The sequence below is a fragment of the Marmota monax genome, unplaced genomic scaffold (assembly GCF_021218885.2).
Source record: "Marmota monax isolate L192 unplaced genomic scaffold, Marmota_monax_Labrador192_F-V1.1 WCK01_AAM20220418_F8-fsc00108, whole genome shotgun sequence".
Classification (NCBI taxonomy): domain Eukaryota; kingdom Metazoa; phylum Chordata; class Mammalia; order Rodentia; family Sciuridae; genus Marmota; species Marmota monax.
Window position 1 is genome coordinate 412,157 of NW_026694593.1, and position 23,809 is coordinate 435,965.

General features: G+C 58.6%; 1 protein-coding gene across 5 annotated transcripts; it reads right to left on the reverse strand.

Annotated features, from left to right (window-relative positions):
* Positions 1 to 765: 765 nt before the first annotated feature.
* Pear1 (platelet endothelial aggregation receptor 1) lies at positions 766 to 22,725 on the reverse strand. Of its 5 annotated transcripts, none has more exons than XM_046421800.2 (25): positions 22,586 to 22,725; positions 16,981 to 17,190; positions 14,157 to 14,267; positions 12,352 to 12,460; positions 11,608 to 11,712; positions 11,129 to 11,229; positions 9,894 to 9,986; positions 9,451 to 9,694; positions 8,592 to 8,712; positions 8,279 to 8,415; positions 7,984 to 8,196; positions 7,569 to 7,743; positions 7,370 to 7,490; positions 6,541 to 6,704; positions 6,352 to 6,454; positions 6,067 to 6,213; positions 5,731 to 5,856; positions 4,051 to 4,179; positions 3,819 to 3,947; positions 3,451 to 3,684; positions 3,188 to 3,276; positions 2,986 to 3,103; positions 2,781 to 2,849; positions 2,446 to 2,691; positions 766 to 1,962 (listed from the first exon to the last, which is right to left on the reverse strand). In XM_046421800.2, exons 4-25 carry the CDS (start codon positions 12,450 to 12,452, stop codon positions 1,811 to 1,813), a joined length of 3,117 nt encoding a protein of 1,038 aa, XP_046277756.1. In that variant the 5' UTR covers positions 12,453 to 12,460; positions 14,157 to 14,267; positions 16,981 to 17,190; positions 22,586 to 22,725; the 3' UTR covers positions 766 to 1,810. The 5 variants fall into 5 exon arrangements, with proteins under 5 accessions (XP_046277756.1, XP_046277757.1, XP_046277760.1 ...); XM_046421801.1 differs by having other exon boundaries at positions 16,981 to 17,149; positions 22,586 to 22,719; XM_046421804.1 differs by having other exon boundaries at positions 11,608 to 11,670; positions 16,981 to 17,225; positions 22,586 to 22,719.
* Between the last annotated feature and the right edge of the window lie 1,084 nt (positions 22,726 to 23,809).

Below are 23,809 nucleotides of genomic sequence, written 5' to 3' on the forward strand. Positions count from 1 at the left end.
GCACAGTGCGGCCGGCAGAGGGCGCCGCAAGTCCGAGCCAGCGGAGGGAAAGTCGGGTGGGCGGGGCCCGCTGGGTCGGAGCGGAGGGGCGGGGCTAGAGCAGAAAGGGAACTGCGGGACCCGGGGGATGCGCAACGCCAGGCGCAGGTGAACCCTAGAGGACCCGGCGTGGAGGGATCGCTGCGAAGGGAGAGGGGCCAGGACAGACAGACCCGGGGATCCTACACCGAACCAGAGCGCCCGGGATAGGGCGGGCTCAAGGTAAGGCAAAGTCACCCGGGAATCGAGCCCCGGGAACAGGGACTGGACGGCACAATGGAGCTCATGGCAGTGGGAGGACACTAAAGAAGGGAGAGTCCATGGTGGGAGCAGGTCCACTTTCCTGGGTCCGCTTACCTATCCTATAAGGAGAGAACACCTGGCGGAAAGGGCCCAGAGGCCCCGCCCCGTGGGTGTGAGGTTGGGTTTCTCTTCTCCAACACATCTATTTAGCCTCCCGGACCCCTGGGGATTCAGTCAGCTAATGAGTTGATGAGATGACCACATCCTTGGAATCTAGAACTCAAACCATCGCCTGCTGAGCCCCCTTGAAGTATATACTTTCCTGTCCCCTTCCTCTGTTCCGCCCCAGCCCATCCCCTGTAGAAGTTCACCCTTTGGGGAAGACTAGGACCTAAACAGCCCATTTACTTGCAGAACAAACAATTTACCATTGTTGGTACTTTCCAAAGTGTCACTGGTATTTTTATTCAATCAGCCACTCAGTCAAAGGGAATCATTTATTGAGTGTCTACTATGTGCCAAGGGGACCCAATATAGAACATAAACAGGAATCTTGCCTTCAGAGAGCTTACAATCTTGTGAGGAAGGCAGAAATTAATCCAATAACCATATGAGGAAATAACACATTAAGAAATAACAGGGTGCTTGGCATCCTGGAAGCCTTCTGCTGGTACCTGGAGAATGAAGACAGTTGCCATCAATGCTATAAAGGAGAGAGACCAGGGCTGGGTGGAGTGTGAAGGAGGAGTAGGAGCCAAGAGGTGGGGGAAGAAAAGCATGCTGGTGTGCCAGCCCCTGGGGTGGAATGAGGCACGGCAGACAGCAGACCTAAAGGTGTAACTGGAGGAGAGTGACCACCGTGGGCACATTTCTGGGTGAGGCTGAAGGGACAGGCCAGGCAGCAGGACCTTTGAGGCCTTCCAAAGCTCTGATTCTGACTCAAAAAACAGAGGGACACCCAGGAAGACATGACGACTTGCGGGCAAGGAGTGGCCCACCTGCTTGTACTTCTGCAGCAGGATGGAGGAACCACCCAGTGAATGCCGGGAGCCAGCAGCAAGGCTTCTGTTGGAGCTAATGGGGGGTGGCTGCCTGCTGGCCACCTGGTGAGGGCCTGAGGGCAGGACCCAGGGGTAGGAGTTGTACCCCTGTTAAGCCACACACACACACACACACACACACACATGCATGCACACAGCCCAGCCCACGTGTGCACAGAAATGATACTCAATACCTGTTTTTGAAATCAGAGTCACCCAACGACATTCAACCCACAAGTTTATGTCCACAGGGCCCCAAGGCCTTGCGGAGCAGCAGCGGGGGGAAGGGACCAGGCATCCTGCCAAACAGCGTCTCCCCGATGGGACCTGGGAGGGAGGCTCCTGCCTCGCCATTCACTTCCTTCATTAAGTGTTCGACGCCATGGCCTGCCAGTCCACTCCCTGCTCCTGGCAGGGTTCACAGGGCTGTCCCAGCCTTGGGCAGCAAGGGTCAGGTGTGCTGGCCTCTGCCATACCATCTTGGCTTCTCAGCGATCCTGGCGCCAGAGTGGGGGTGATGGGGGGTGTCGTACTGGAGGCAAGTCATAGTGTCCGGGGATGTGGCTGTTCTTGGGTGAGTCGTAGTGGCCGGGGGGCAGACCTGGAGGAAGTGGGGGCAGGGAGCCCACAGAGTCTTGATCTGGAGACAAGGGACCAGGATGAGAGGGAGATGGCTTTTTGACCTCCGACTTCTATCCTCCCACCTCCAGCTTCTTCTTCTGCCCATACAGAAGCTAATGGATGGTGCCTGGACAGAGGCCTGCCTCCCATCCCCAGCTGTGCCAGCCCCAGCCACTAGGGGGCAGGCCACCTCAGCCTGCCCACCCTGCAGGATCTGAGCATGCTCTGTCACCTGACTTGGCCTCCACTGTTCTGGGTCCCAAATCCCCCTCCCAGGTGCTACACAACCACCATTTCACATCTTCTGCCTTCGAGGTAGATAGGCTACAGGTGAGGAACAGGCTCTAAGTGTCAAGGTGACTTCCCCAACGTCATCCAAGTCTGACCCAAGCATCTTACTCTTGCATAGCTCCATCAGGCGGCCTCCCCATGGTTTCCCTCTGTCCCTTCTCCCACCACCCCCACCTCCTTGCCTCTGCACCAGGGGAGAGGGAGTGCTCACCGTGGGTCAGGGGGCTGGGCTGTTCATAGGTGCCACTGTCTCTCTGTGGCTGTGGGTGCCACCGCCTCTGGCTGTCCCGGAATTGGAGAGGCCTGGGGGGAGACCCTGAGGGAGGGCCTTTCATCTCCACATAGCTGCTCTCCCGGGGGCCCCCTGGCAGGCCGGGCAGATCCCGGATGGTGGCATAGGGGTTCTCACTGCTCAGAGAAGCCATGCTGGCCCCCAGCTGTTCTTCAGAGATGGGCCCTAAGTATGGAGGGCAGAAGTCAGGCTGGATGGCGTCACTGGAGCCTCTGCCCAGCTCAGCCCCTCCCTCTCTGCCCCTTTGCCCATACCTTTATTATAGAAGGGGCCTGTGCCATTACCGTGGCTGTAGCTGTAACTTCGATCCAGGCGACTGCCACCTGAGAAGAGGGAGGCAGTTGGCAACCAGCCTCCGGTGTCCTCCCCAGCTCCAGGCTCCTCGGGAGCCTGGGCCTGAGCCTCCCTCCCACACACTCAGACGGGGCAGCCAGCTGGTGAGCCTCCCCAGGAGCCTACCCCTGTCCAGAGGCCGGTGCTTCCAGTCAGCAGGCAGGGTGGCGTGGTTGTCATGCCCGTGGGCTCCACCTGGCCGCTCGGGTCCCTGGAGGCTGGCGAAGAGCTGACTGCCTGGAACCTGAGGGGCACACAAGGACAGGGCTTTCCAGAGAACCAGGCCTGCGGCCAGCCCCCATGGCTGGTCCCCTCCCCCAGCACTGACCTTGTTAGGGGGCGGGGGATTCGGAGAGCACTGGGACAGGGTGTGGTAGCTGGGGTTGGAGTAGTAGTGACTGTAGCTTGGAGGGACATCTGCAGGACAGACACAGGTGCAGGGGGCGCTGGGAGATGGGCCAGGGGCCCTGGAGTTGATCTACCCAGCAGGTCAGTAACTCGGCCTCCCGTCTCCCGTCCTCCCTCCTCCCGTGGAGTCATGCCCCACACCCCCTCTGCCCACCACTCCTCTGGGGCCCTGGGCCAGCTCACCTGGCATGACATACTCGGAGCCATCCAGCCGTCCAGTGCTGTAGGCCACCGCCAGGTGCTGGTGCTCCTTGCCCTTTTGCCAATGGCGGTAGCCAATGAACAGTGCCACCAGGGCCACTACCAGGGAGCCCAGCACTGCAATGCCGATGACTGCGCCCAGTGAGTTATAGGCCACAGGGGAGGTAGGCATCATGGTGAAGGGCTCCTGGCTCCCTGTGTGACAGGGAAGAGCACCTGGAGGGGCATCTAGGCCCTGCTGGTGAGCTTGGGTGCAAGCATGGGAGGGGCGCCCAATAGGAGGGCAGGGGTGAGGGCGCTGGGTCCTAGTTCCCTGGGGACAGGGAGGGTATGGGAGGCTCAGAACTCACCAATCCTGCAAGGTGCACCACTGTGCCCTGGGGGACACACACAGGCGCCAGTCTCTGGGTGGCACCGCTCTCCTGGACCACACTGGCATGGCTGGGAGCAGTTGGCACCAAACACCCCTGGGGGGCAGCCTGGGGAGGGAGCCAGAGCAAACCGGATCACGGGAGCCGAGAGGTCAGTAACTTGGCCTCCTGTCTGGCCAGGGCATGGGCACGGTACCCCTTCTGTTGGTACCTTCCAAGCAATGGAGTCCGGTCCAGCCTGGGGCACAGATGCAGCTTCCATTCTGGGGGTGGCAGGTCCCACCGTGGTGACACTGGCAAGCCTGGGCACAGTTGGTTCCCCAGTGGCCTAGGGGGCATACTGCAGGAGACAAGGGGCCTGTCTATGGGCTGGGGTCATCCACTCCTGGATGTCATCTGAGCCCCCAGCATTACTGAAGTCTTTAGCTCAGCCTTGGTCCCCAGGAAGACACTCAGGCTCTGAGCGGCACACAGGGATGACTCACGGATGTTTGACTGCAGTCCCATCCCTGCAGTGAGCTCCAGACCCCGTGCCCATCCACCCAGCCAACATCTCACTTGACTATCTAATAGCCATTCGGAAACAAGGAGCCCCGGCCGGGTTTGCTGGATTGCTTAGCTCTGGGCATGGTGGGTTTTGTCGTTAGGTTTCTTCTTCTTCCTCCCCTCCCCCTCCCCCTCCCCCTCCTTTTTGGTACTGGGGATTAAACCCAAGGGTGCTTAACCACTGAGGCACATCCCTGCTCTTTCTATTTTTCATCTCTCACTAAGTTGCTTAGGGACTCACTAAATTGCTGAGGCTGGCCTCAAAATTTTGATCCTCCTGCTTCAGCCTCTGGAGCCACAGGGATTATATGATTATCTGCTTTGTTTCGTTTCAACATAAGAAGGAAGTAATGTCCATCATATTTCGTGGATTTTTTTTGGTGGGGGGAGTTTTTGATTGGTACTGGGGATGGAACCCAGGGCACTCTACAACTGAGCTACACCACCCCAGCCATTTTTATTATTTTTTTTTTATTTTGAGACAGAGTCTCACTAAATTGCTGAGGCTGATCTTGAACTTGTGATCCTCCTGCCTCAGCCTCCCAAATTGCTGGGATTACAGATGTGTGCCACCTTAATTGGCTTGATGCATTAATTTTGTGTATCTGATGTAAATAAATAGTTGTTACTGGGCTTTTTTACCCTGACTGCTGGGAAGCTCAATCCAGCCTTTTTCAAGGCAGCAGCCTCTTACTTCTCCTTTTGCTTTACTTGGTGTTTTTAGACTAGTTTTTTCCATGATCATCTTCATATACTTATGTGGGAAAGAGACCACATATAAATAAATAAAGATAAACTTAAATGTGCAAATGTGCAAATGGTGCTGGACGTGGTGGCACACATCTGTAATCCCAGCAACTTGGGAGGCTGAGGCAGGAGGATCCCAAGTTTGAGGCTAGCCTCAGCAATTTAGCAAGGCCCTGTCTCAAAATAAATGATTAAAAAGGGCTGGGGATGTGGCTCAGTGGTAAAGCACCCCTGGGTTCAACCCCTGGTACCAAAATAAATAAATAAGAGGGGGGGGAAAGCATGCCCAAAATTGAGCTTAGGATTTCCCCTGCTCCCATAGAATACTGCTGTTTCCAGGCTTCTTGCACCAAAGGGCAGGAAATTTTTTCTCCTGATCTGTTTTGATGCATCCTCAGAGCCTAAAACCAATACCCACCATGTAGGTGATGCCCCGTAAATATTCACTCATATTGTTCATATAAATAACTGAATCGGCATGGCTCCAGAGAAACATACGCTCTGCCCAGGAGCAGGGAAACAGAGACCACCCATCCTCAGCCCACCTGCTCAGCACGCACGCACACACACACGCTCAGACACACAAGCTGCAACATACGTTGGGAGCAGTCAGGGCCCGTCCAGCCAGCCAGGCAGTAGCAGGTCCCATCCGAGGGGTGGCAGGAGGAGTGGTTATTACACTTGCAGGGTACGCAGCGTTTGCCATAGCGGCCAGGTGGGCAGGCTGAGAAAAGGGGTGCATAGTGGTTGAGGACAGGTGTCAACCGACCAATCAACCCTTGACCCCACTGTCTCCCTCCCTCCCTCCTGCTGTACCAACTGTCCTGATGATGGAGTCAGAGGAAGAGACCAAGAAGGACAGGGTGGGGACTTCTGTTATCTGGCATTGCTATGTACCCTGCTGTGGTCAGGAGAGGGTGGTGGGGAGACTCACGTCTCTGGCAGGAGGGGCCTCGAAATCCAGGTGCACATACACAACTGCCACTTTCAGGGACACAGGTGCCTCCATTCTTGCAGGTGCAGGTATTGCTACAGTTGGCTCCCCAGAAGCCCTCGGGGCAGGGCAGGTGGCAGCGGTTACCTGTGTGAGAGACAGTGGTAGGTTGAGGCTGGTCTGGGTGCCCTCCTGTTCCATGTCCCCTCTTCTAGACACATTTCCTATGGGATGCATCCCCCCACTCTGCAGAAGACCTGAGTCCTGGTCACCTAGAATACTCACCCATCCAGCCAGCCTGGCATTGGCAGTGTCCATGGACCGGGTCACAGCCATCAGAATGGTCACAGTCACAGTGACTGGCACAACCTTTGCCAAACTGCCCCTTCTAGAAGAGGAAACAGAAGGGTAGGCTGGTCAGCTGGAGAGGCCATTGCCCGCCCCTCCCCAAGGCAGCAGGCTGTGAGCACTCACCGGGCAGGGCAGCTGGCAGCGGGCCCCATGCCACCCTGGGGTGCAGGTACAGGCACCAGTTTGGGGGCTACAGACTCCATCATGGGCACACTGGCAGCTGGCATTGCAGTTGAAGCCCCAGGATCCAGGCGGGCAGGGCACAGAACAGTTCCCACGCTGCCAACCTGGAGAGAAGCCTATTAGTGGGTGTGGGGACCTAGGTCCCCTCCAGAGCAAGCACATCAGGGAGACGGCTGTGCTGAGCGGGAGGCTGGGAGGGAGGACGCTCAGGGCACCGCACACGAGACAAACATAAGAAACATTAGATGCTGAACAGAAGGCTAAACGATTTCAGTGATGCACCACCCCACCTGAGGTCTGGGGCCTCTCTTCCATAAAACAAGAGTTAGGCAACAACCCACATGTTTCCAGAGGCCCCATCAGGAAACTAAAGTAGTTATCTCAAACACGTGGAAGCCAATAGGGAACGGTGGGGACTGGGGACTTGATGCTTGTGAGATTCAATAGCTAGCAAACATCAGCCCAGAGGTTGCCAATGTCACCCCTGGTAGATCTGGGAGGCCCTTCCTGGTGTTGCCATTGTGTGTTTCTGTATAAACCAGAGGGTAGATATTTACCCATGAGGGGCATTCTCACCCGCGCCTTTAAAGACAAGTACGATGTCTGTGACTGAAGAAAGCGAAGTGGACATTCCCGGAAGGAAATAGCCCGGACACTTTCCCACAGTCCAGCTGCTGCCTAGGAAGCTCCGCCCTTATCCTGCAGCCTCTCTGGAGCTTGGCCGGCCCCGCCCCTCGAGCCTCCCCTTCGGGAGGCCGCATCCCTTTACCTTCCTTGCAGATGCAGGAGCCGTCGAGGGGTGAGCAGGCGATGGCATTTTCGCAGGAGCAGCGCGAGGAGCAGTTGAACCCATAAGTGTCGGGAGGACAGAGGCTGGCGCAGTGAGGCCCCTGAGAACGGGTGGGCGGGCCGGTGAGGGTGAAGGCCGGGCTCCACGGCCCCACCCCCTCTCTGGCCGCAGGCCTCACCGTGTAGCCGGGAGCGCACCGGCAGAGGCCGCTGTCGGCCAGGCAGACGCCGCCGTGCAGGCAGAGGCAGTGCTCCTGGCAACCCGGCCCGTGCGTGTCCTGCGGGCAGCTCTCGTTGCAGTGGAGGCCGGCCCAGCCCGGGCGGCAGGAGCACTCCCCGTGCATCGGGTGGCAGCTGTGAGCGGAGGCGGGACGTGGCGCGGTCATCGAGTAGGGAAGCTGTGTCTCCAGAGCGGGGCTGGGGCAGGGAAGGGTGCCCAGGGCGCCCCCCAACACCCAGAGTCTCCCCTTTTCCCTTCTGTGCCATCTGTGCCCCACTTGGCCACACCCCGGCGCTGTTCGTCATTCGGGCCCCTCCATCCTGGAAGACCTCTCCCTCTGGCTCCCTGGCCCTCTGATCGCGTGCGCGGCCCACCTGAGACTGTGCTCCGGGTCGCAGGTGCAGGACGACTGACATCCGAGGCCGTACCGGCCGTCGGGGCAGAGGCGCTCCGCACAGCGGTCCCCGGTGAAGCCGTGCTCGCACAGGCACGCGCCGTTGGCCGGGAAGCAGCGGGCGCCTGAGGCGCAGTCGCACGTTTCAGCACAGTCCTGGCCAAAGCGGCCCACTGGGCACTCCTCGTGGCACCTGGGCACGACACTGAGTGAATCTGGCTGCGCCCACCTCCTTGTTCTCCCCCGCCGCTTCCACGCATGTCCCCGCCACTCACCGATCCCCCGTGTAGCCTGGAGCGCAGCGGCACTGTCCAGTGAATCGGTCACAGAGGCCACCATTGTGGCAGAGACATTCCTGGGAGCAGTTGGGTCCATGAAAGCCCTCTGGGCAGGGCAGGGAGCAGATGATGCCCTATGGGGGTAAGAGGTTGGCAGAGCCCCAGGTACCCAATGGCTCCTCATGGCCACAGGACCCCCTTGATACCCTCATTGCCATACACCTTTCCAGGGTCCCCAGAGCCCACCCTCTCTGGAGCCTGAATTGTCCTCAAATTCCCACCCCATAACCACATACCCCACCCTTCATACCATCCAGCCAGGTGGGCAGCTGCAGGAGCCCTGGGAGTCCTGGAAGATACCCCCATTTTGGCAAGGAGAGGTGCTGGGACAGAAGAAGCCAGCCGTGCCCTGGGGACAGGACACATCACAGCTGCAGGACAGAGCAGGTGAGATCAGAGCAGGTGAGATCAGGTAGAGAAAGCAGCATCCACTCCCCCACACACACTTTCCTCCAAGGCTGGTCACCTGTACTCAGGCCCTGACTGGGGGGGAAGTCTGTCCTGGGCCTCAGTGATTCACACCTGCTGTTCCTGCTGGGGAGTCCCACCCACCCCCTTCCCTCCAGGGACTGTAGGAGGCAGAAAGCAAAAGTTTCCGGGTCTAGAAACAGCAGGGGTACCCCTGCACCAGCAGGCAGCCAGAGCCAAAGGCTGGGGTGCATATTTGCTTCTCACGCACCCCAAGCTCATGCGCTTCTCCTTCTCAGGCTGGCCCTTCTGCGGGACCCCAGGACCTACTGCAGTTCCTGTCCTGGAGCAGTCAATGTCCTCTCCTCCCTTCCACCCCACCTCCTCCCTGCTGTGACTCCCCAGCCCCCTCAGCTTCTTGAAAGGTCCATCTTTCCCGCACATGCTATCTCATGCTGTGGTCACAGCCGCCCTTCCAGAGGGACAGTTCTGCTCCCACTGTGCAGTCGGAAGACAAGCTCCCCAAGAGTCAATAATCTGATAAAGGTTGCTCAGCTAGTGAGTGGCAGACCCGGGGTTAGGATCCTGGCCTCCCAACTTCCTTCCCAGCTTTGGGACTCTGAGTCCCCTGTCTCTCCTCATACGTGTGTGCAGTCCTGAGCCAGGGACCCCCTCAGTGTGTTGTTCCCCACATTACCCACCTGGGCCCCGTTCTCCCTGGAGGGCAGAAGCAGGCTCCGGTCTGGGGATCGCAGGGTGCCCCGTGACACTGGCAGCTGAACCGGCAGGCAGGGCCATAGTAGCCAGGGGGACAAGGCCGAAGGCAGTTGGGAGGCTGCAGGCCAGGAGGGCAAGAACATACCCCGCTCTTGGGGTCACAGGAGCTGCTGTTGCCACAGCCGCAGGGCTTGTCACACCGTGGCCCCCACACCCCGGGACCACACTCTGTGGGATAAGGAGGATGGAAGGGAATCACCAGGGGCCACGCCCCTCCCCAGCCTAGCCCTGTGTGTCCCTGGGCCCCATACCCATCCCCTCTACCACAGCTCCAGAAAAGGCAGAAAGGACTCTGGGGAATTGCCCTGGGGTCCAAAGCACCTGTGTCCTGGCAGGGAGGCCATCCCTGAGGTTACCAGCCACTCACCGCTAGAGCAATCGTCACCCCTCCAGCCTGGTGCACACTGGCACTGGTTGGGCGCCACACAGCGGCCATGGACACACTCCTGGGCACAAAGCGCTGAGGCAGAGATGAGGGTGATGAGAAGATGCCTCTCCCCCTGCCCTTCCCAACTGTCATCTCTGAACCTTCCTCCCAACGCATCTTCCTCCCTTACCAGGGGCCTGCACTTCTCTAAGCACCAATTTGTGTTTTTTTGTTTGTGTGTTTGTTTTGTTTTTGTGTTGTGTGTGGGAGGGGGTACTGGGAGTTAAACCCAGGGGTGCTCTACCACTGAGCTGCAGTCCCAGACCTTTCTGTTTATTATTTTTAAATTTTGAGTCAGAGTCTCACTAGGTCAATGAAGCTGGCCTTGAATTTGAGATCCTCCTGCCTCAGCCTCCCAAATTACTGGGATTATGGGCATGCATAGTCCACCAGTTCTGTCCTAGGATAAAGAAGGACTGAGGGCAGCAACTCAGTGGCAGAACATGACAAGATGCCAGGGCTCCGGCTCCCCAGTCCCTTTTTTGTGAAAATTTCTAAAATTTGGTGGGAAAATGGGTGGGGGTCTTGAGGTGGGGTCTGGACATGGATGATGTCGGAGAGAGGGTAGGGGCCAAGGCCGGGGCTGCGCCAGGCTGGGAAGGGGTGTCTGCAGGGGCTGGTGGTGGGTTGGGGCTGAGGGAAGTGGGGAAAGAGGAGGGCAGGTTCCAGTTTGGGGGTACAGGGTGCTGGGGCAGATGGCAGGCAGGAGAGACTGAATGGTGACAAGTCAGAGCTAGATAGCAACAGAAAGAGACAGAGAAGGACCCAGAGACCAGGCCCTGAGACACAATGAGAGACACTGAGACAGAAGGAGACCTCTGCGACAGAGATGCAGAGAGAGCCTGCTCAGGGGCATGGACAGACAGACAAGTCCACTGGAGATAAAGGTTCGAAGCAGCAACGGAAGGAGGTGCCGCTCAAGACTCTGGGGACCCTAAGCTCCTTGGCTAGGTTGAAACTGGAAGTCCAGCTTTGTGTCTTGCCAGTGTAGCCAGAAGATGAATGGCCTCCAGGGCAAGGCAAACCCAGCCTCCATCTCCAGACAGTCTCTGCTGGCACAGGGGGATACTTGAAGGGGCACAGGAGTAGCCTCACCCGGTGGGAACACTGAAGAATTAAGAAGGGTCAGCTCAGCCCCCGCCCATTCTGGACTGCCCTGGCCAACACGGACTCACGGACACAGGTCCCACTGCTCTCGTAGAAGCCCTGGCAGCACTGCAAGCGCGGGCGGTGGCCCGTCTTTACCACCTGCCGATACACAGTCCGGTAGACGACCCTGGGGAAACCCAGGAGGTGACCCTCAGAGCGCCCGCCGAGGCCAGGCTGCCCACCCTCACCACGGGGCAGCACTTGGAGGTGGGGAGCCTCGAATGTTTCCTCCTTGCCCTTCCCCCCCACAAGGCAACACACCACACACGCACGGACACACGTGCACATCTATGGCCCAGACACACGTGCACATCTATGACCGGACACACACTCGGCACAGACCACAGCGCACCTTGCTGGGAATGAGTGGGTGTCTTGAGGCCAGAAGTGTCCTCTGAACCCTAAAGGTTCTAAGAAGAGAATAGGGCGGGGGGGGGGGGGCAGGAGCCAGACCAGGGCAGAGACCCGGGCAGGCCACCTGCCTGTGGACGAGAGGGGCACTCACGTGGGCTGGGAGCAGGTTTGGGGGCCCTCCCAGGGCCTGTCGCAGGGCTCCGAGGGGTGGAGGCTGAACGGGCGGGAGTGGGACTCCTTGGTGGTCGTAGTGAAGCTGGCAGGAAGGACAGGTCAGAGGGCAAGGCAAGGAGGGAATCGGGGGTCAGGGCTTGGCCATAGTAGGAATCAACACCCCAACATTTAGGCTTGCTCCCCAAACCCAGAATGGAACCCTCACCCTGCCCCACCTCTCACATGCAGAGGGCTCCTCCCAGACTTGGAATATTCCTGGGGCCCCGCCCATGGGAGCTCCCCTGACACCCTATTGGATGAGACCCATGGACCCTTTCTCTCTCCTCCCCCTCCTTATAAGGGAGGACCGAGCTGGGCCTGAGCTGCCTGCCCAGCTGGTGGTGTTGGGTGGAAGCATTTCTGGCTAAATTCTGCCCTGGCTCTTGTTTCCCAGCCTTGTCCCTCTTCATTCCCCGGGGTCAGCCCCTCTGCTTGGTCCACAATGAAAGGCGCCCCGTCCTGCTGCGGACCTCCCACGCGGACCCAGGGAGGGAATAAGGAAAGGACAGAGTCTGAGAGGGGACAAATGAGACTGAGATGAGATCAGAGATGGGGAAGGGGTCCGAGACAGGCCACAGAGGGGAGCAGAGAGAGCAGAAACGGAAAGAGAAGGCAGGAGCCAGGGACCCTTAGGGACCACCAGGGGGCTTGGGCTTGGTATTAAAAGGCACAGAGCCCTCACCTTTCCCAGAAGCTGCAGGCATTGGGATCACTGGAGCTGAGCGTCCTGGCCAGTCCCAGGCCTAGGGCCAGGAGAAGGAGGGTCCGCAGAGGTGGCAACATTGCAGAGCCTGCATCAGAGCCAGTGTCAGCAGGTTAGGGCACAGTAGCAGCCTGGGGGACAGCGTCTGCCGAGATCCGGGCAGTGGGCATGCAGGAGAGCCAGCCGCACGCCTCTGGGCTCTGGCCCTGTGCCTGCAGGGCTCCAGTTCCCCTGGATCCTACTCCTGGGTGGGGACCGCACCCAGGCCTCCAGGTCTTAGCTCATCATTTGCTTCCCCCAGCCCTGGTTCTCCCTGAAGCACTCAACTTCCACGGCCTGGCACAAATGCCACCCATTCTTTTCTGATCGGCTCCCTGACCCTCACTGGCCTACTGCCCCACCCATCTCTGCTACAGCCCCCAGGACCATTCACCCAGACACGGCCATTCTCATGCCTGTTCCCTGATCATGACCTCCAGAGGCGAGGCGAGGACCCAGGGCCCTCTGTCTGATCCCCCAGCCCCTAGCCCAGTGCACACCGGACCACTTTGTTATCGGGACCAAGATATGAGATTGGAACCACAGGGGGAAGTTCTAGGATGCAGATGGGCTCAGAGAGAGATTTCCAACAGCCGGAGCAATTCAGTAATGGAACTGGCTACCCAGATGGTAAGCTCCCCATCCTTGGATATATGCAGGTGGAAGCCAAACCACTCGGATGAAATGTAGTCAGGGGGTTCCTGCTATATGGGGTGGAAGTAGGGCTGGGTCCAGGTGACCTTAAGACCCCCAGTGTGCTGGAGCCAGGGCCTAAGGGGCTCGGAGAGGCCATTATGTGCATCTCTTCCCGACTTGTCATCAAGTTCAGTGATGTCACCTTAGTAGCTTGAAATCAGGCATGGGGAGCAGGGGTATTTATACCACTGGGCCCACTTAGGTGGGGGAATCAGACCTGTGGCCCGGTCCCCAGCCCTAACCAGATGTCCCTCACAGTCTACCCAGGGCACCACCTCACCAAGGCCAATTCTCTGCCCCCAAAGCCAGTTGTGAAACATCTGCCAACATACCCCTGCCCCCAACTCTAGGCATTAAACCCGGGAGATCCCCATGCTGGCCTCGGATCAGGGGAGAGCTGAGCCCCACCTCCTCCGACAGCCCGGCCATCACTGGGAAACAGGCTCCTTTCCATCTCCACCACCCTGGCCTGGCCCAGTGCGTTGGAAGAGGATCAGGACTTCAGATGGATCTGCTCTCTGCGCTCCTCAACTGGGGAGAACTGCTTTCTGAATTCGTTTGCCGTGTTCCTAAAACTTGCCCTGACTCCCTGAGGCTCCAACATCTGCTTGTAATTTTCCCAAGAAGAAAGGTCACGGTTGCAGGCCCCCTGCCCCGCTGAGTATCTCTGGAATGCCTGCTGCAGGCTCCTCCCCTTGCCCCCCACCCACACACTTCCAGGGACCCCACAGCCTGCTCCGCTCCAGTCAGGAGGCCCCTTCCCTGCAGGTCTGGGTCTGGTTAGGCCTCCGACTTAACCCTGCTCCTCCCGATCCGATCCGATCCGATCCGCCAGCAGTCGGACCTCATCCTCATCTAGAGCAGAGCCCCCCACTCCCAGGTTGCCACCCTGCAGGGCCAATTTCCACCCACCCCCTCCAGTCACACAGGGGCACTGTGGCCCTCTCACACAGGTCACCTTGCCCCGCCACACCTCCCTCAGGGCCAGTGTCCACCTCTTAGCCTTCCCGGCGCTTTTCCCATCCTCCCTCGGTCCCCAAGAAGCTCACCCGGTGGGGCCCGCGGATTTCAGATGAGGCAGAAGCCTGGTAGGAACCTCGCAGGGAGGAGTGGCCGGGCAGAGGATGTCCAGGGAGATCCCAGCACTGGGGATGTAGAGCCTGAAAACAGGAAATAGAGCCTGGCGGGGAATGTGGGAGACAGGGACGATGGGGTGGGGGTGGGGACGCTGCATCTCCCACCACCCTGGCGTGATGGTGGAGCACAGGGGCAGGGCCAGGGCAGGCCTTCTAGTGGCACTGTGGCCCACTCAGATGAGGGAATCGGACCTGTGCCCAATCCCCCGGCCATAGTCAGATGTCCCTCACAGTCTACCCAGGGCACCTACATCACCCCACACATCCCCAAACTGTCCCTTCTCTCCAGCGCCCCCCTCCAGGACTCAGTCTGGCCAGTATCAGCTGACCTTCTCCCCATGTCCCCCAAGGGTTCTCAGCAGGCAGGTCCCCGTGGACAGGCCCCTTAACCCTCCACACATCTCCACTCTCTTGGTCTTCACCGTCCCAGCCCTGGCCCTGGACAGGAGCTCAATCTATCTGGAGCCAGGATGTCACCCCTGTCCCCAAGTAACCCTCATCTCCTAAGCCATATAGGTCCTCCCTGGACTTACCCCCTGCCCTGAATTTGTCCCCAGAGCCATGGGGGGGGGGGGGACAAAGCCCAAGGAAGGAAGGACTTAAGGTGAGGTACATGTAGCCGAGCGGCCAAGCCCAGAAAAATCCTTCCCTGTTGACATCAGCCCTAGCCCCCAGCCAGTGTCCCTGAAGAAACAGTCCACCTGGGGGCTCTGACATGGACCCACAGAGGACACGGCATGGAGCAGGGTGGCTGGGAGCTGACTGGGAGGTTGGCTGGCCACTGGTGGCCAGATCTGCCTCTCCAAGGTCTTCGGGGTGGGGCTGAGTGCGGGGGAGAAATCAGCTTCAGAGCCCAGGGCTGGGAGCCAAGGTGGTGTCAAAGGAGGCCACGGGGTGGCCACGGGGGAGGGCAGGGGGAGATGGGGGTCCTGGCAGGGAGAGGAAGGGCTTGGCCGAAACCTTCCCAGCCCTGAGGAGGGAGCACAGGCCAGGCCAGAGCCCAGAGCGGGTTCCATTGGAGCCTTTGCTCCCAGGGACTGGGGCACCTGAGGTCCTGTCCCAGGCTCCCCCAGCCCCCTTCCAGCCTGGGCAGCATTGGGCCTGGTGTGACCACACGGGATCCCCTCAGGGGGTTCGTCACCCAACGCCAGCTCCCTGCCTGCTCTGTCCTGGGGCCTCAGTACACTGCCCCACTGCAGGCCCCCCTTCCTCCCCCACAGAGCCCCCTCCCCTACTCAACCCCATCGTCCACTAGACCTCTCTCTGGTTTGATGGTCCAAACACCTGGTCTCATAACAAAACTAAAGGCCACCCCATGTATCCTTTCCTGTGTGGGGACAGGCAGGGTGCTGAGCGATTTGCCTGAATCATCACTTTTAAAGCAGTCATCCAGCCACTGGGGAGGCTGAGGCAGGATGATCACAAGTTCAAGGCCAGCCTGGGCAACTTAGTGACGCCCTGTCTCAAAAAATAAAAAGGGGCCGGACATGGTAGAGCATGTCTGTAATCCCAGCAGCTGGGAGGCAGAGGCAAGAGGGTTGAGAGTTCAAAGCCAGCCTCAGCAAAAGCGAGGTGCTAAGCAACTCAGTGAGACCCTGTCTCTAAATAAAATACAAAATAAGGCTGGGGATGTTGCTCAGTGGTTAGTGCCTCTGAGCGCAATTCCTGGTACCCCCAAAATAATAAATAAATAAATAATCTTTAAAAATCTGGGAGCCAGACATGGTGGCACACATCTGTAATCTCAGTGGCTGGGGAGGCCGAGGCAGGGGGGTTGTGAGTTCAAAGCCAGCCTCAGTAACTTGGCAAGTCCTAAGCAACCCTGCCTCTAAATAAAAAGTAAAAAGATCTGGGGATGTGGCTCCATGGTTAAGCACCCTGGGTTCAATCCCCAGTACCAAAAAAAAAAAAAAAAAAAAAAAGTGGCTCTGGGGGATGCACTCAGTGGTAGAGTGCCCCTGGGTTCAATCCCAAGTACTAAATAGATTTTAAAATAAAGCTTGCCCGCCTTGGTGGTATGTACTGCTGTTGACTTTAGGGATGAGGAAGCAGGCCCAGCAGGGGTAAGAAACCTGCCCAAGGCCACACAGCCACTAGCATCAGAGCTGGGATCCAACCCCAGGCTTCTGGCAGATGGTTCAGGTCTTTCCTAAGGCGAGACATGGAAAGCTCTGTGTCTCCTTTTTAATGGCCCCAGTATGGGAGTGGGGAGCTGGCAGGGGGTTGGACAGGAGAAGGGGAGGGGTGGGGGCTGCCAGGAGAAGGGGATCAGAGGCGTGGGAACTGCAGTGTGTGCGCTGTCAAGAGCCACTTCTGTCTCCTCCACCTCCACATGCAAATCGGCCGGGCTCCCAGCCAGCGCTGAGGTCCCAGTCCCTGCCCGCAGCCTGCAAGCCCACGCGGGCCCAACCCAGCTCCCCTCCCCGATCTACCAGTTCCCCCCCCCCCCGTGGGGAGCCCCTCCATCCTTACTGTGCCCCAGAGAGAAGGAAAATGAGTCTGGGGCCTCTGGGAGCAGGCTGGAGTTCCTGTGCATGGGGGTCCACCTCCTCCCTCCCTCCCTCCCTCCTTCCCCCTCCCTCTCCTCCCCCCCTCCCCCTCTCTTCCCCTGCAGTACTGGATCCAGGGACATCTAACACTGGAGTCACACCCCCAGCACTTTTAATCTTTTTCATTTGGGGTCAGGGTTTTGCCAGGTTTCTGAAGCTGGCCTTGAACTTGACTCCTCCTCACTCACCTGGGATCACAGGCCGTGCAGCAAAAGCACTACTGTCCATAGAAAGCAGCAAGTGGGGCTGATGGAGTGGACACAGCAGGAGGGACTTCCCCATGGGCTCCCTTCCAGCTCTGGGAAACATGGAGCACAGGATGACCTCGGAGCTCTGTGTCCCTCCGCTGCTCTCTTCCTGTTTCCAACATAGGTGTCAACTCCAGCTTGGTTCCTGGTCTATAAAACGGGCTAATAGTACTTCCTCTGCAGGGCTGTTGTGCAGATTAAATGAGATAATATAGATAACGTACTTGGAACCAACAGATAGTATGTACAGCTCCCTAACATAGACTGTCCCCTCAATGACACCCTCCATGCCCCTCCTGCTCCGGCGCCCAGCGTGGCCCCCGCTCCACCACCCATTTTGGTGCTGTTATGCCCTCTGGGTATTAATTCCAGGAAAAACTATTTCTATTTTTTTTTTTCTGAAGAACCCCCAGGATGATCCGGGAACAGAACGGAGCTGAAAATGCTGATGCAGAGAAAGGAAGTGGGAGGAGGGGGCCAGGCTCCCCGAGAACCTGATCCCCCAGAATGATGGGCTGCCGGCCAGGGGCAGCTTGAAGCCAGAGACAGTTGAGAGGCAGGATTCCGGGATCCTGCTCCCCCAGCCCCCTTCCCACTCCCCCCTCCCTCTTCTCTGCCTCCCCCCCCCCCGCCCCACCAGTAGTCCAAAAGTCCTGTCTGTGTCCCTCACAAGCTCCGTGACCCCGGTTACACCACTCAAGCCGGCTGAGCCTCAAACTCGTCTGCATAAAGGGGGCCCCTCACATCTCCCAGGATCTGGCAAGTTGGGGTCACGATTCTGGTGACCACTCTGGAACAGAGACTCAGGCTCTTTGCCTTTTTTTCGGGGTGGGGGTTACCGGGGATTGAACTCAGGGCACTAACCACTGAGCCACACCCCCAGCCCTATTTTGTGTCTTATTTAGAGACAGGATCTCACTGAGCTGCTTAGCACCTTGCTTTTGCTTTGCCCAGGCTGCTCCGGGCCACACGCCACCCAGTCCCCACATGCACACCGCCATACACACAAGCACAGCGCTCCTCCCGTGTCCAGCAGGGCTGGGCGCTCGGCACGCCAGGCAGGTCTGGCGGATGGAGGAACAGGAAGCCCGCGCGTGCAGAGGCCGGCGGGAGGCAGCAAGGCTCCAGAGCTGGCCTTGTGTTCTCGGTGGCTCAGGAAACAGAAGCTCGAGGGTCCCCAGTCTGACCTGTTTACTCATCAGGAAATTGCAGGGATTCTGATTCACCAACCATCTACTGGAGGTTGGCGCCAGTGCCAGTCCCAACCCTCGCCACCACCCAGGAAGGTGCTGGTGATTATCGTCCCCCTCTCACAGGTCAGATGACTTGCCCGAAGGCGAGGACCTCTGGCCCACCCTGCTCACCGCCACTCCTAGATCATCCTAAGAAAGGACGACGCTATTTTGGCCACTGCCTCCCTCTACCACCTTCCGTGGCTCCCATCACAGGAAAGGCAGCCCAGTGTCCAGCTTTATGGTCTAGCTCTCTGCTCCCAACACACTGGACAGCATGCGGCTCCCACACGCCTCTCACCACACAGGGACCTTTATGCAATGTCCCCACTGCCCCGAATGCCCAGGTCCTCCCCAGCCTCTTCAAGGAGACCCCCACCTTCACTGGCTCAAACCTCCTCAGTTCCTCCCCACGCTCAAGGCCTTCTTGTAGGCTCCCGATCAACATGGACCCTGCACTCCAGAGGATCCCTGGAGCCTTGTCCCCTAGCTCTGCCCTGGGGCTGGCTCCAAACCCAATACTTCTCCAAACCTCACCAAAGTCTGCACTAGGGGCAGGTGGAAATAACCCAGCCCCCCAGGAGTTCACCGCCTGGTGCACCCAGGGCTGGGGACTGAGTGACTGAAGGATAAATCCCACCTGTGGCAGCTGCTTTTGCACCAGGCTGCAGTCCCTCAGGGCTGGAGACGTGGCTCATGGCAGAGCACTTGCCTAGCATGCACGAGGCCCTGGGTTCGATCGATCCTCAGGAACTCGCATGTGCACGCGCGCGCGCGCACGCACACACACACACACACACACACACACTGCCTTGCAGATCTCTCTCCTCTCCGAGCTCTGTTGGTGGGCTATGTCTCCTCCCAGTTCCCATCCTACGAGCCATGGTGGATTTTGCTTGTGGTGCTGGGTTCAAGTCCAGGATCTCATATATACCAGGCAAGTGCCCCGCCACTGAGCCACACCCCACCCCAGCCATGACGGGTTTTGTTTTGTTGGCGTCTGCAGGGCTGGGCATGGAATTCAGGTGCCCACCACCATTATGCTACTTTTTAATTTCTTATCAGCCCTTTTTAATTTTTATTGCCTAATTGCCCAGGCCGGCCTCAAATTTGTGATCCTCCTGCCTCAGCCTCCTGAATCACTGGGATTATAAGTAGGTGCCCTGCACCCAGTTTACTACAATGTTTTTATTGAGGTCTGTCTGTCCACTGGGCTACGGCTCCCTGGGGACAGGGCGCTTCTCAGTCTTCTTCACCACCGCATCCCTGGCACCCACCAGCACCGACCTGCTGGGTGCCCGGATCCAGGCAAATAGCAACTAAACATTTGTGTGAAGAGGCTGGGTGGTCACACCCTGTAACCTCAGCAATTGGGAAGGTTGAGGCAGGAGGGGTCACAAATTTGAGGCCAACAGGCAACTTAGTGAGGCCCTAAGCAACTGAGTGAGACTCTGTCTCAAAATTTAGCAAAACTAAAACTGTCTGGGAATGTGGCTCAGTGATAGATCGCCCCAGGGTTCAATCCTTGGTACCAAAAAGACAGTGAGGTATATAGTTGGCGAGAAGATGAAAGGTGGAATTCAGAAAGAATTCCACCATTATTAGACAAAAGAACGCTCCAGACCTGCCCTCGTGACCTCGGGCAGGAGTTCCTCAGGGCTGGCCTCCAAGTTCCTCCTGGATGAGTATGCAAGGCCAAAGGCACTGAGTCACCTGGAGGGCAGGGGGTGTGGCACGTGGCTCAAACCCTCACCCTCAGTCTCCAGGCCCCGGGACAATGTCCCCTCACTGTTCACACCTCTAGAACCAGATGCCTCTACGTAGGGCGGGGTGGGTGACGGCAGCAGGGGCCTGGGCCCCCACACAGGTGTTTCTCTTAGGACCTCCATCCTGCCACGTGCAGGTAGGTAATTGCCACGCTGGTTAAATGTGCCCCTCGGGCTAGATGCTTCCTTTTACTTTTCTTGACAATGGTATACAGCAGGTGCAAGTATGCCACCTGCTTTAGAGCTAAATAACCCAAAGGTGGCACTCAGCTGTCACCCAGCAACTCTCAGAAGAATCACAAGTTCAAGGCCAGCCTCAGCAATAAGTGAGACCCTGTCTTAAAACTAAAAAGAGCTGGGGAGGTAGGTAGCTCAGTGGTAGAGTGTCCCTGGGTTCAATCCCCGGAAGAAAAGAAAAACAAAGGAAGCAACCAATCCATCATCCAGGAGAGGAAGGCGGGGAAGCCCAGAAAGGTTAACTAATTTGACCAAAGCCACACAGCCAACCTGGAGTAGGGCGGGATTTGAACTAGGTTTATCCCGCTTCAAAGCCTGTGTTCAGCCCGTCTGCCCCTGTGGTCTCTGTAGTCTGCTGACCCTTCTGTTCTAGGGCTGCATCTCTGCTGTGTCTTCTAGGCCCTGCAGGTCTTGTTGCCCTGAGTTCTCTGGGTGAGCATGTGCCTCTGTTTGGCTATTTATGTCTCTGTCTTCTCTCTCTCTCTCTCTCTCTCTCTCTCTCCTCTGCCTTCTTCCCTTTCATGCTGGCCTCTCCCCCTGGGTTAGGTGCCAGGAGCCACCACCCTCCTCAGAGGAGAGGCTGGGAGGTCTTGGAGGCCCTGCCTGGCCTCAGCCCCCTGCCTGGCAGTATGTGCAATGGCGGGAGGCAGCGCTCTCTCCCTCTCCAGGTTTCCCGCGGGTGCCTGGGGCTGCCTGGGGAGCAAGCTTCCTCTTCTGGGGAAGCCTGATAGGGAACGGGGTGGAGTGGGGAAACAGATGCCAACCCTCCCCTCCGCTCCCAGCACAGGGAAAAAGGAAGGCGCGTCTGTCTGACCCAGCTGCAGGGAGATATGGCCACTGGGAAGCCTCCGAAGCCCGAGAGCAGAGGCTGGGAGGGACTGGAGAGGCCAGAGGGCAGGCAGCGCCCTGGCCCACATGCGTGCACCCAAGGGCGCTAACCCAGAGGGTCGGCAGGGGCGGGGTTCCAAGGACAGCCTCCCGACCCCCCAGAGCCCAGCGTGGTCCAGGGTTAAGAGCTGACCCCTGTCCAGCCCTCCCTGGAGGAGTGGAGGCCTGGCTGAGCCTGGGAACTTCAGCCCAGCACAAGCTGTTCCCATCCCAGGGGACTGGGGTCACGGTCCAGCCCGGGAGAGGCCATTCCTAAAGGCCAGAGCAGAGGAGCCCAGAGTGCACAACTGGGAGCTAGAAATGGGGGCAGGAGGTGAGGGACGGCTTTGCTGGGGCCTGGACCCTGGGGACCACGCCACCGCTCACCACCCCTACCCCTGGCTCCAGCTCTGCCCCGATCATCCTCCCAGGAGCTCCCGAGGTTCCAGATTCCTCCACCGAGGGACTTCCTAGTCCTCAGAGATGGCAAAGAGGTGACAGTCTGGGATCTTCAAACCTCGTCCCTGCCCTGCACCCCTTGGGCATTTCTCCCTGCTGGGAGAAACGCAGCACTGATAATAAATGGTGAGCCCATCAGAGGGGCCCCAGCTCCTCGGGAGGCTGAAGCAGGAGGATCACAAGTTTGAGGCCAGCCTGAGCAACTTAGTGAGACCCAGAATCAAAATAAAAAAATAAAAAAGACTGAGGAGTGGCTCAGAGGTCGAGCCTCCCTGGGTTCAATCCCCAGTGCCAAAAAGAGGAAGAGGAGGAGAGGGGATGAAGAAGAAGCGGGAGAGGAGGAGGAGGAGCTGGTATTTATTTACCGCTACACTGGGAATTGAAACCAGGGGAGTCCCCACCACTGAGCTACTCCCCAGACCTTTTTATTTTTAGTTTGGGGACAAGGTTTCACTAAGTTGCTCAGGATGGCCTCAAACTTGCCATCCTCCCGCCTCAGCCTACCCAGACTACAGGTGTACACCGCCACAGCAGCCAGCAATCTCTGTCCTGAGTGGGAGACGCTTCATCTCACCCTCACAACCCTGTGGGGTCGGCACTACTGTCACTGTCCCCTTTAGAAATGGGCAACAGAGGCACAGATTCCAGATTCCGACCCAGGTGGCCTCCACTGCTGTGTGGGGCTCTCAGGGCTGCATTTCTCTTGAGCAAAGGAGAGGACCTGCTACCCCCAGACAGAGACTGGGGACTGTCCCTGGTCCCCCAAGTCCCCTTAGGAGCGGTCTCGACAGCATTTCTTTCCACTTGCGTCTCATTAGAGTGGAAGCCCCCATCAGCTCCTGAGACCCTCTCCACTGCCTCCACCTTCTTTCCCCTCTGTCCGCCCAGGGATCTCCAGCCTGGGAGGGGGCCTCGGAGTCCACATGCCCTTTCCCGGGGGGCAGGTGGCCCTCGGCCATCAGGCCTCCCCCGCCCGTCACTCACCTGCCTCAGGGACCCCGTCTGTCCGCCGTCTTGGTGGGGAGGAGGACCGAGCGTCCGAGGGCTGGCGAGGGTCGCGGCCGAGCCCCAGCCTCCTGCGGGAGCGGCTGGGAGCCGCTGGCCGTCGCAGGGCGGGCGGGGAGGGGCGCTGGGGGCGCGGGCAGGAAGGGGGTGGGGACTGGGCCGCGCGAGGCAGGAAGTTTTGACAAGGAAACCGGGAGCGGGGGCGGGGAGGTCCAGCGCCCGGGAGGGAGGACTGTTGGGGGTGGGATCACGGGGGCAGCCGAGGCGGGAGCAGAGGGCCGACCGCCCCCTCTCGGCTGTCCACTGCCGTGCCGCTGAGGTCACGTAACGCCGCGTGCCTCGGTCTTCCTATCTGCAAAGTGGGCTTAGGGAAGCATCAACGGTGGCCAGGGCCCGGGACCTTCCAGGGCTGCCCAACCACCGTGAGCTTTGAAAGACCCACCGCGGGACCGATCGCCGCCGAAGTGTCCAGTGGAGGACCCTCCCCTCCCGCTGCCTGCTCTAGATCGCTGGGCGCGAGGGTGCGACCCTGGGACGCCGTCTCCCGCGCAGCCTCCGCCTTGCCTGCACCCCCGTCCCCCTCGTCCCCCTCCCGGCGCCCTGTCCACCGCCCCGCAGCGGCTGCTGGCTGGAGGAGCCCGCCGGGCGCCACCTCGCGGCCAGCGGCCTGGTGCGCCCCCCGCAGCCCGCAGCGTCCGTGACCGTGACAACCACGGACAGCCCACCATTTGCCCCCAGGGGTGTTCGCACGTTGAACTTGAGATTAGTCCCGGCCCGAGGCCCGTTGATTTAGGAGGACACCGAGGTCCGGTGGAGCTTAGGACACTAGTAACTGGCAGAGGCAGGATTTGAACCGAGGTCCGTGTTCTCTCCGCACATAGTGTCGCCGCCTCCAAGCGCGGCACACCAGGCTGCCAGAGAGAGACGCGCCATACGACAACCACAAATTCAAAGACAGTGTGGCAACTCAGTGACACCGGCTTAGAGGAAAAAAAAAAAGACTGGGGATGTAGTCCAGGAACAGAGTGCCCCTGGGTTCAAGGATCAATGCCCAGTAACACACACACACACACACACACACACACTTAAGTATACAGTCTGATGAGGGTTTTTTATTTTAAGGTTTTTTTCATTGTGGTAAATGTACATAATATGAAGTTTGTCATTTTAACTGTTTTTTTTAATTATTTTTATTTTTTTAGT

Coding starts and splice junctions, on each gene's coding strand:
- Pear1 (XM_046421800.2), bottom strand. CDS start 12,452: ATGTTGCCACCTCTGCGGACCCTCCTTCTCCTGGCCCTAGGCCTGGGA. Junction 11,713..12,351: donor GCCTGCAGCTTCTGGGAAAG/GTGAGGGCTCTG, acceptor CCTTCCTGCCAG/CTTCACTACGACCACCAAGG. Junction 7,744..7,983: donor GACCCGGAGCACAGTCTCAG/GTGGGCCGCGCA, acceptor CTCCGCTCACAG/CTGCCACCCGATGCACGGGG.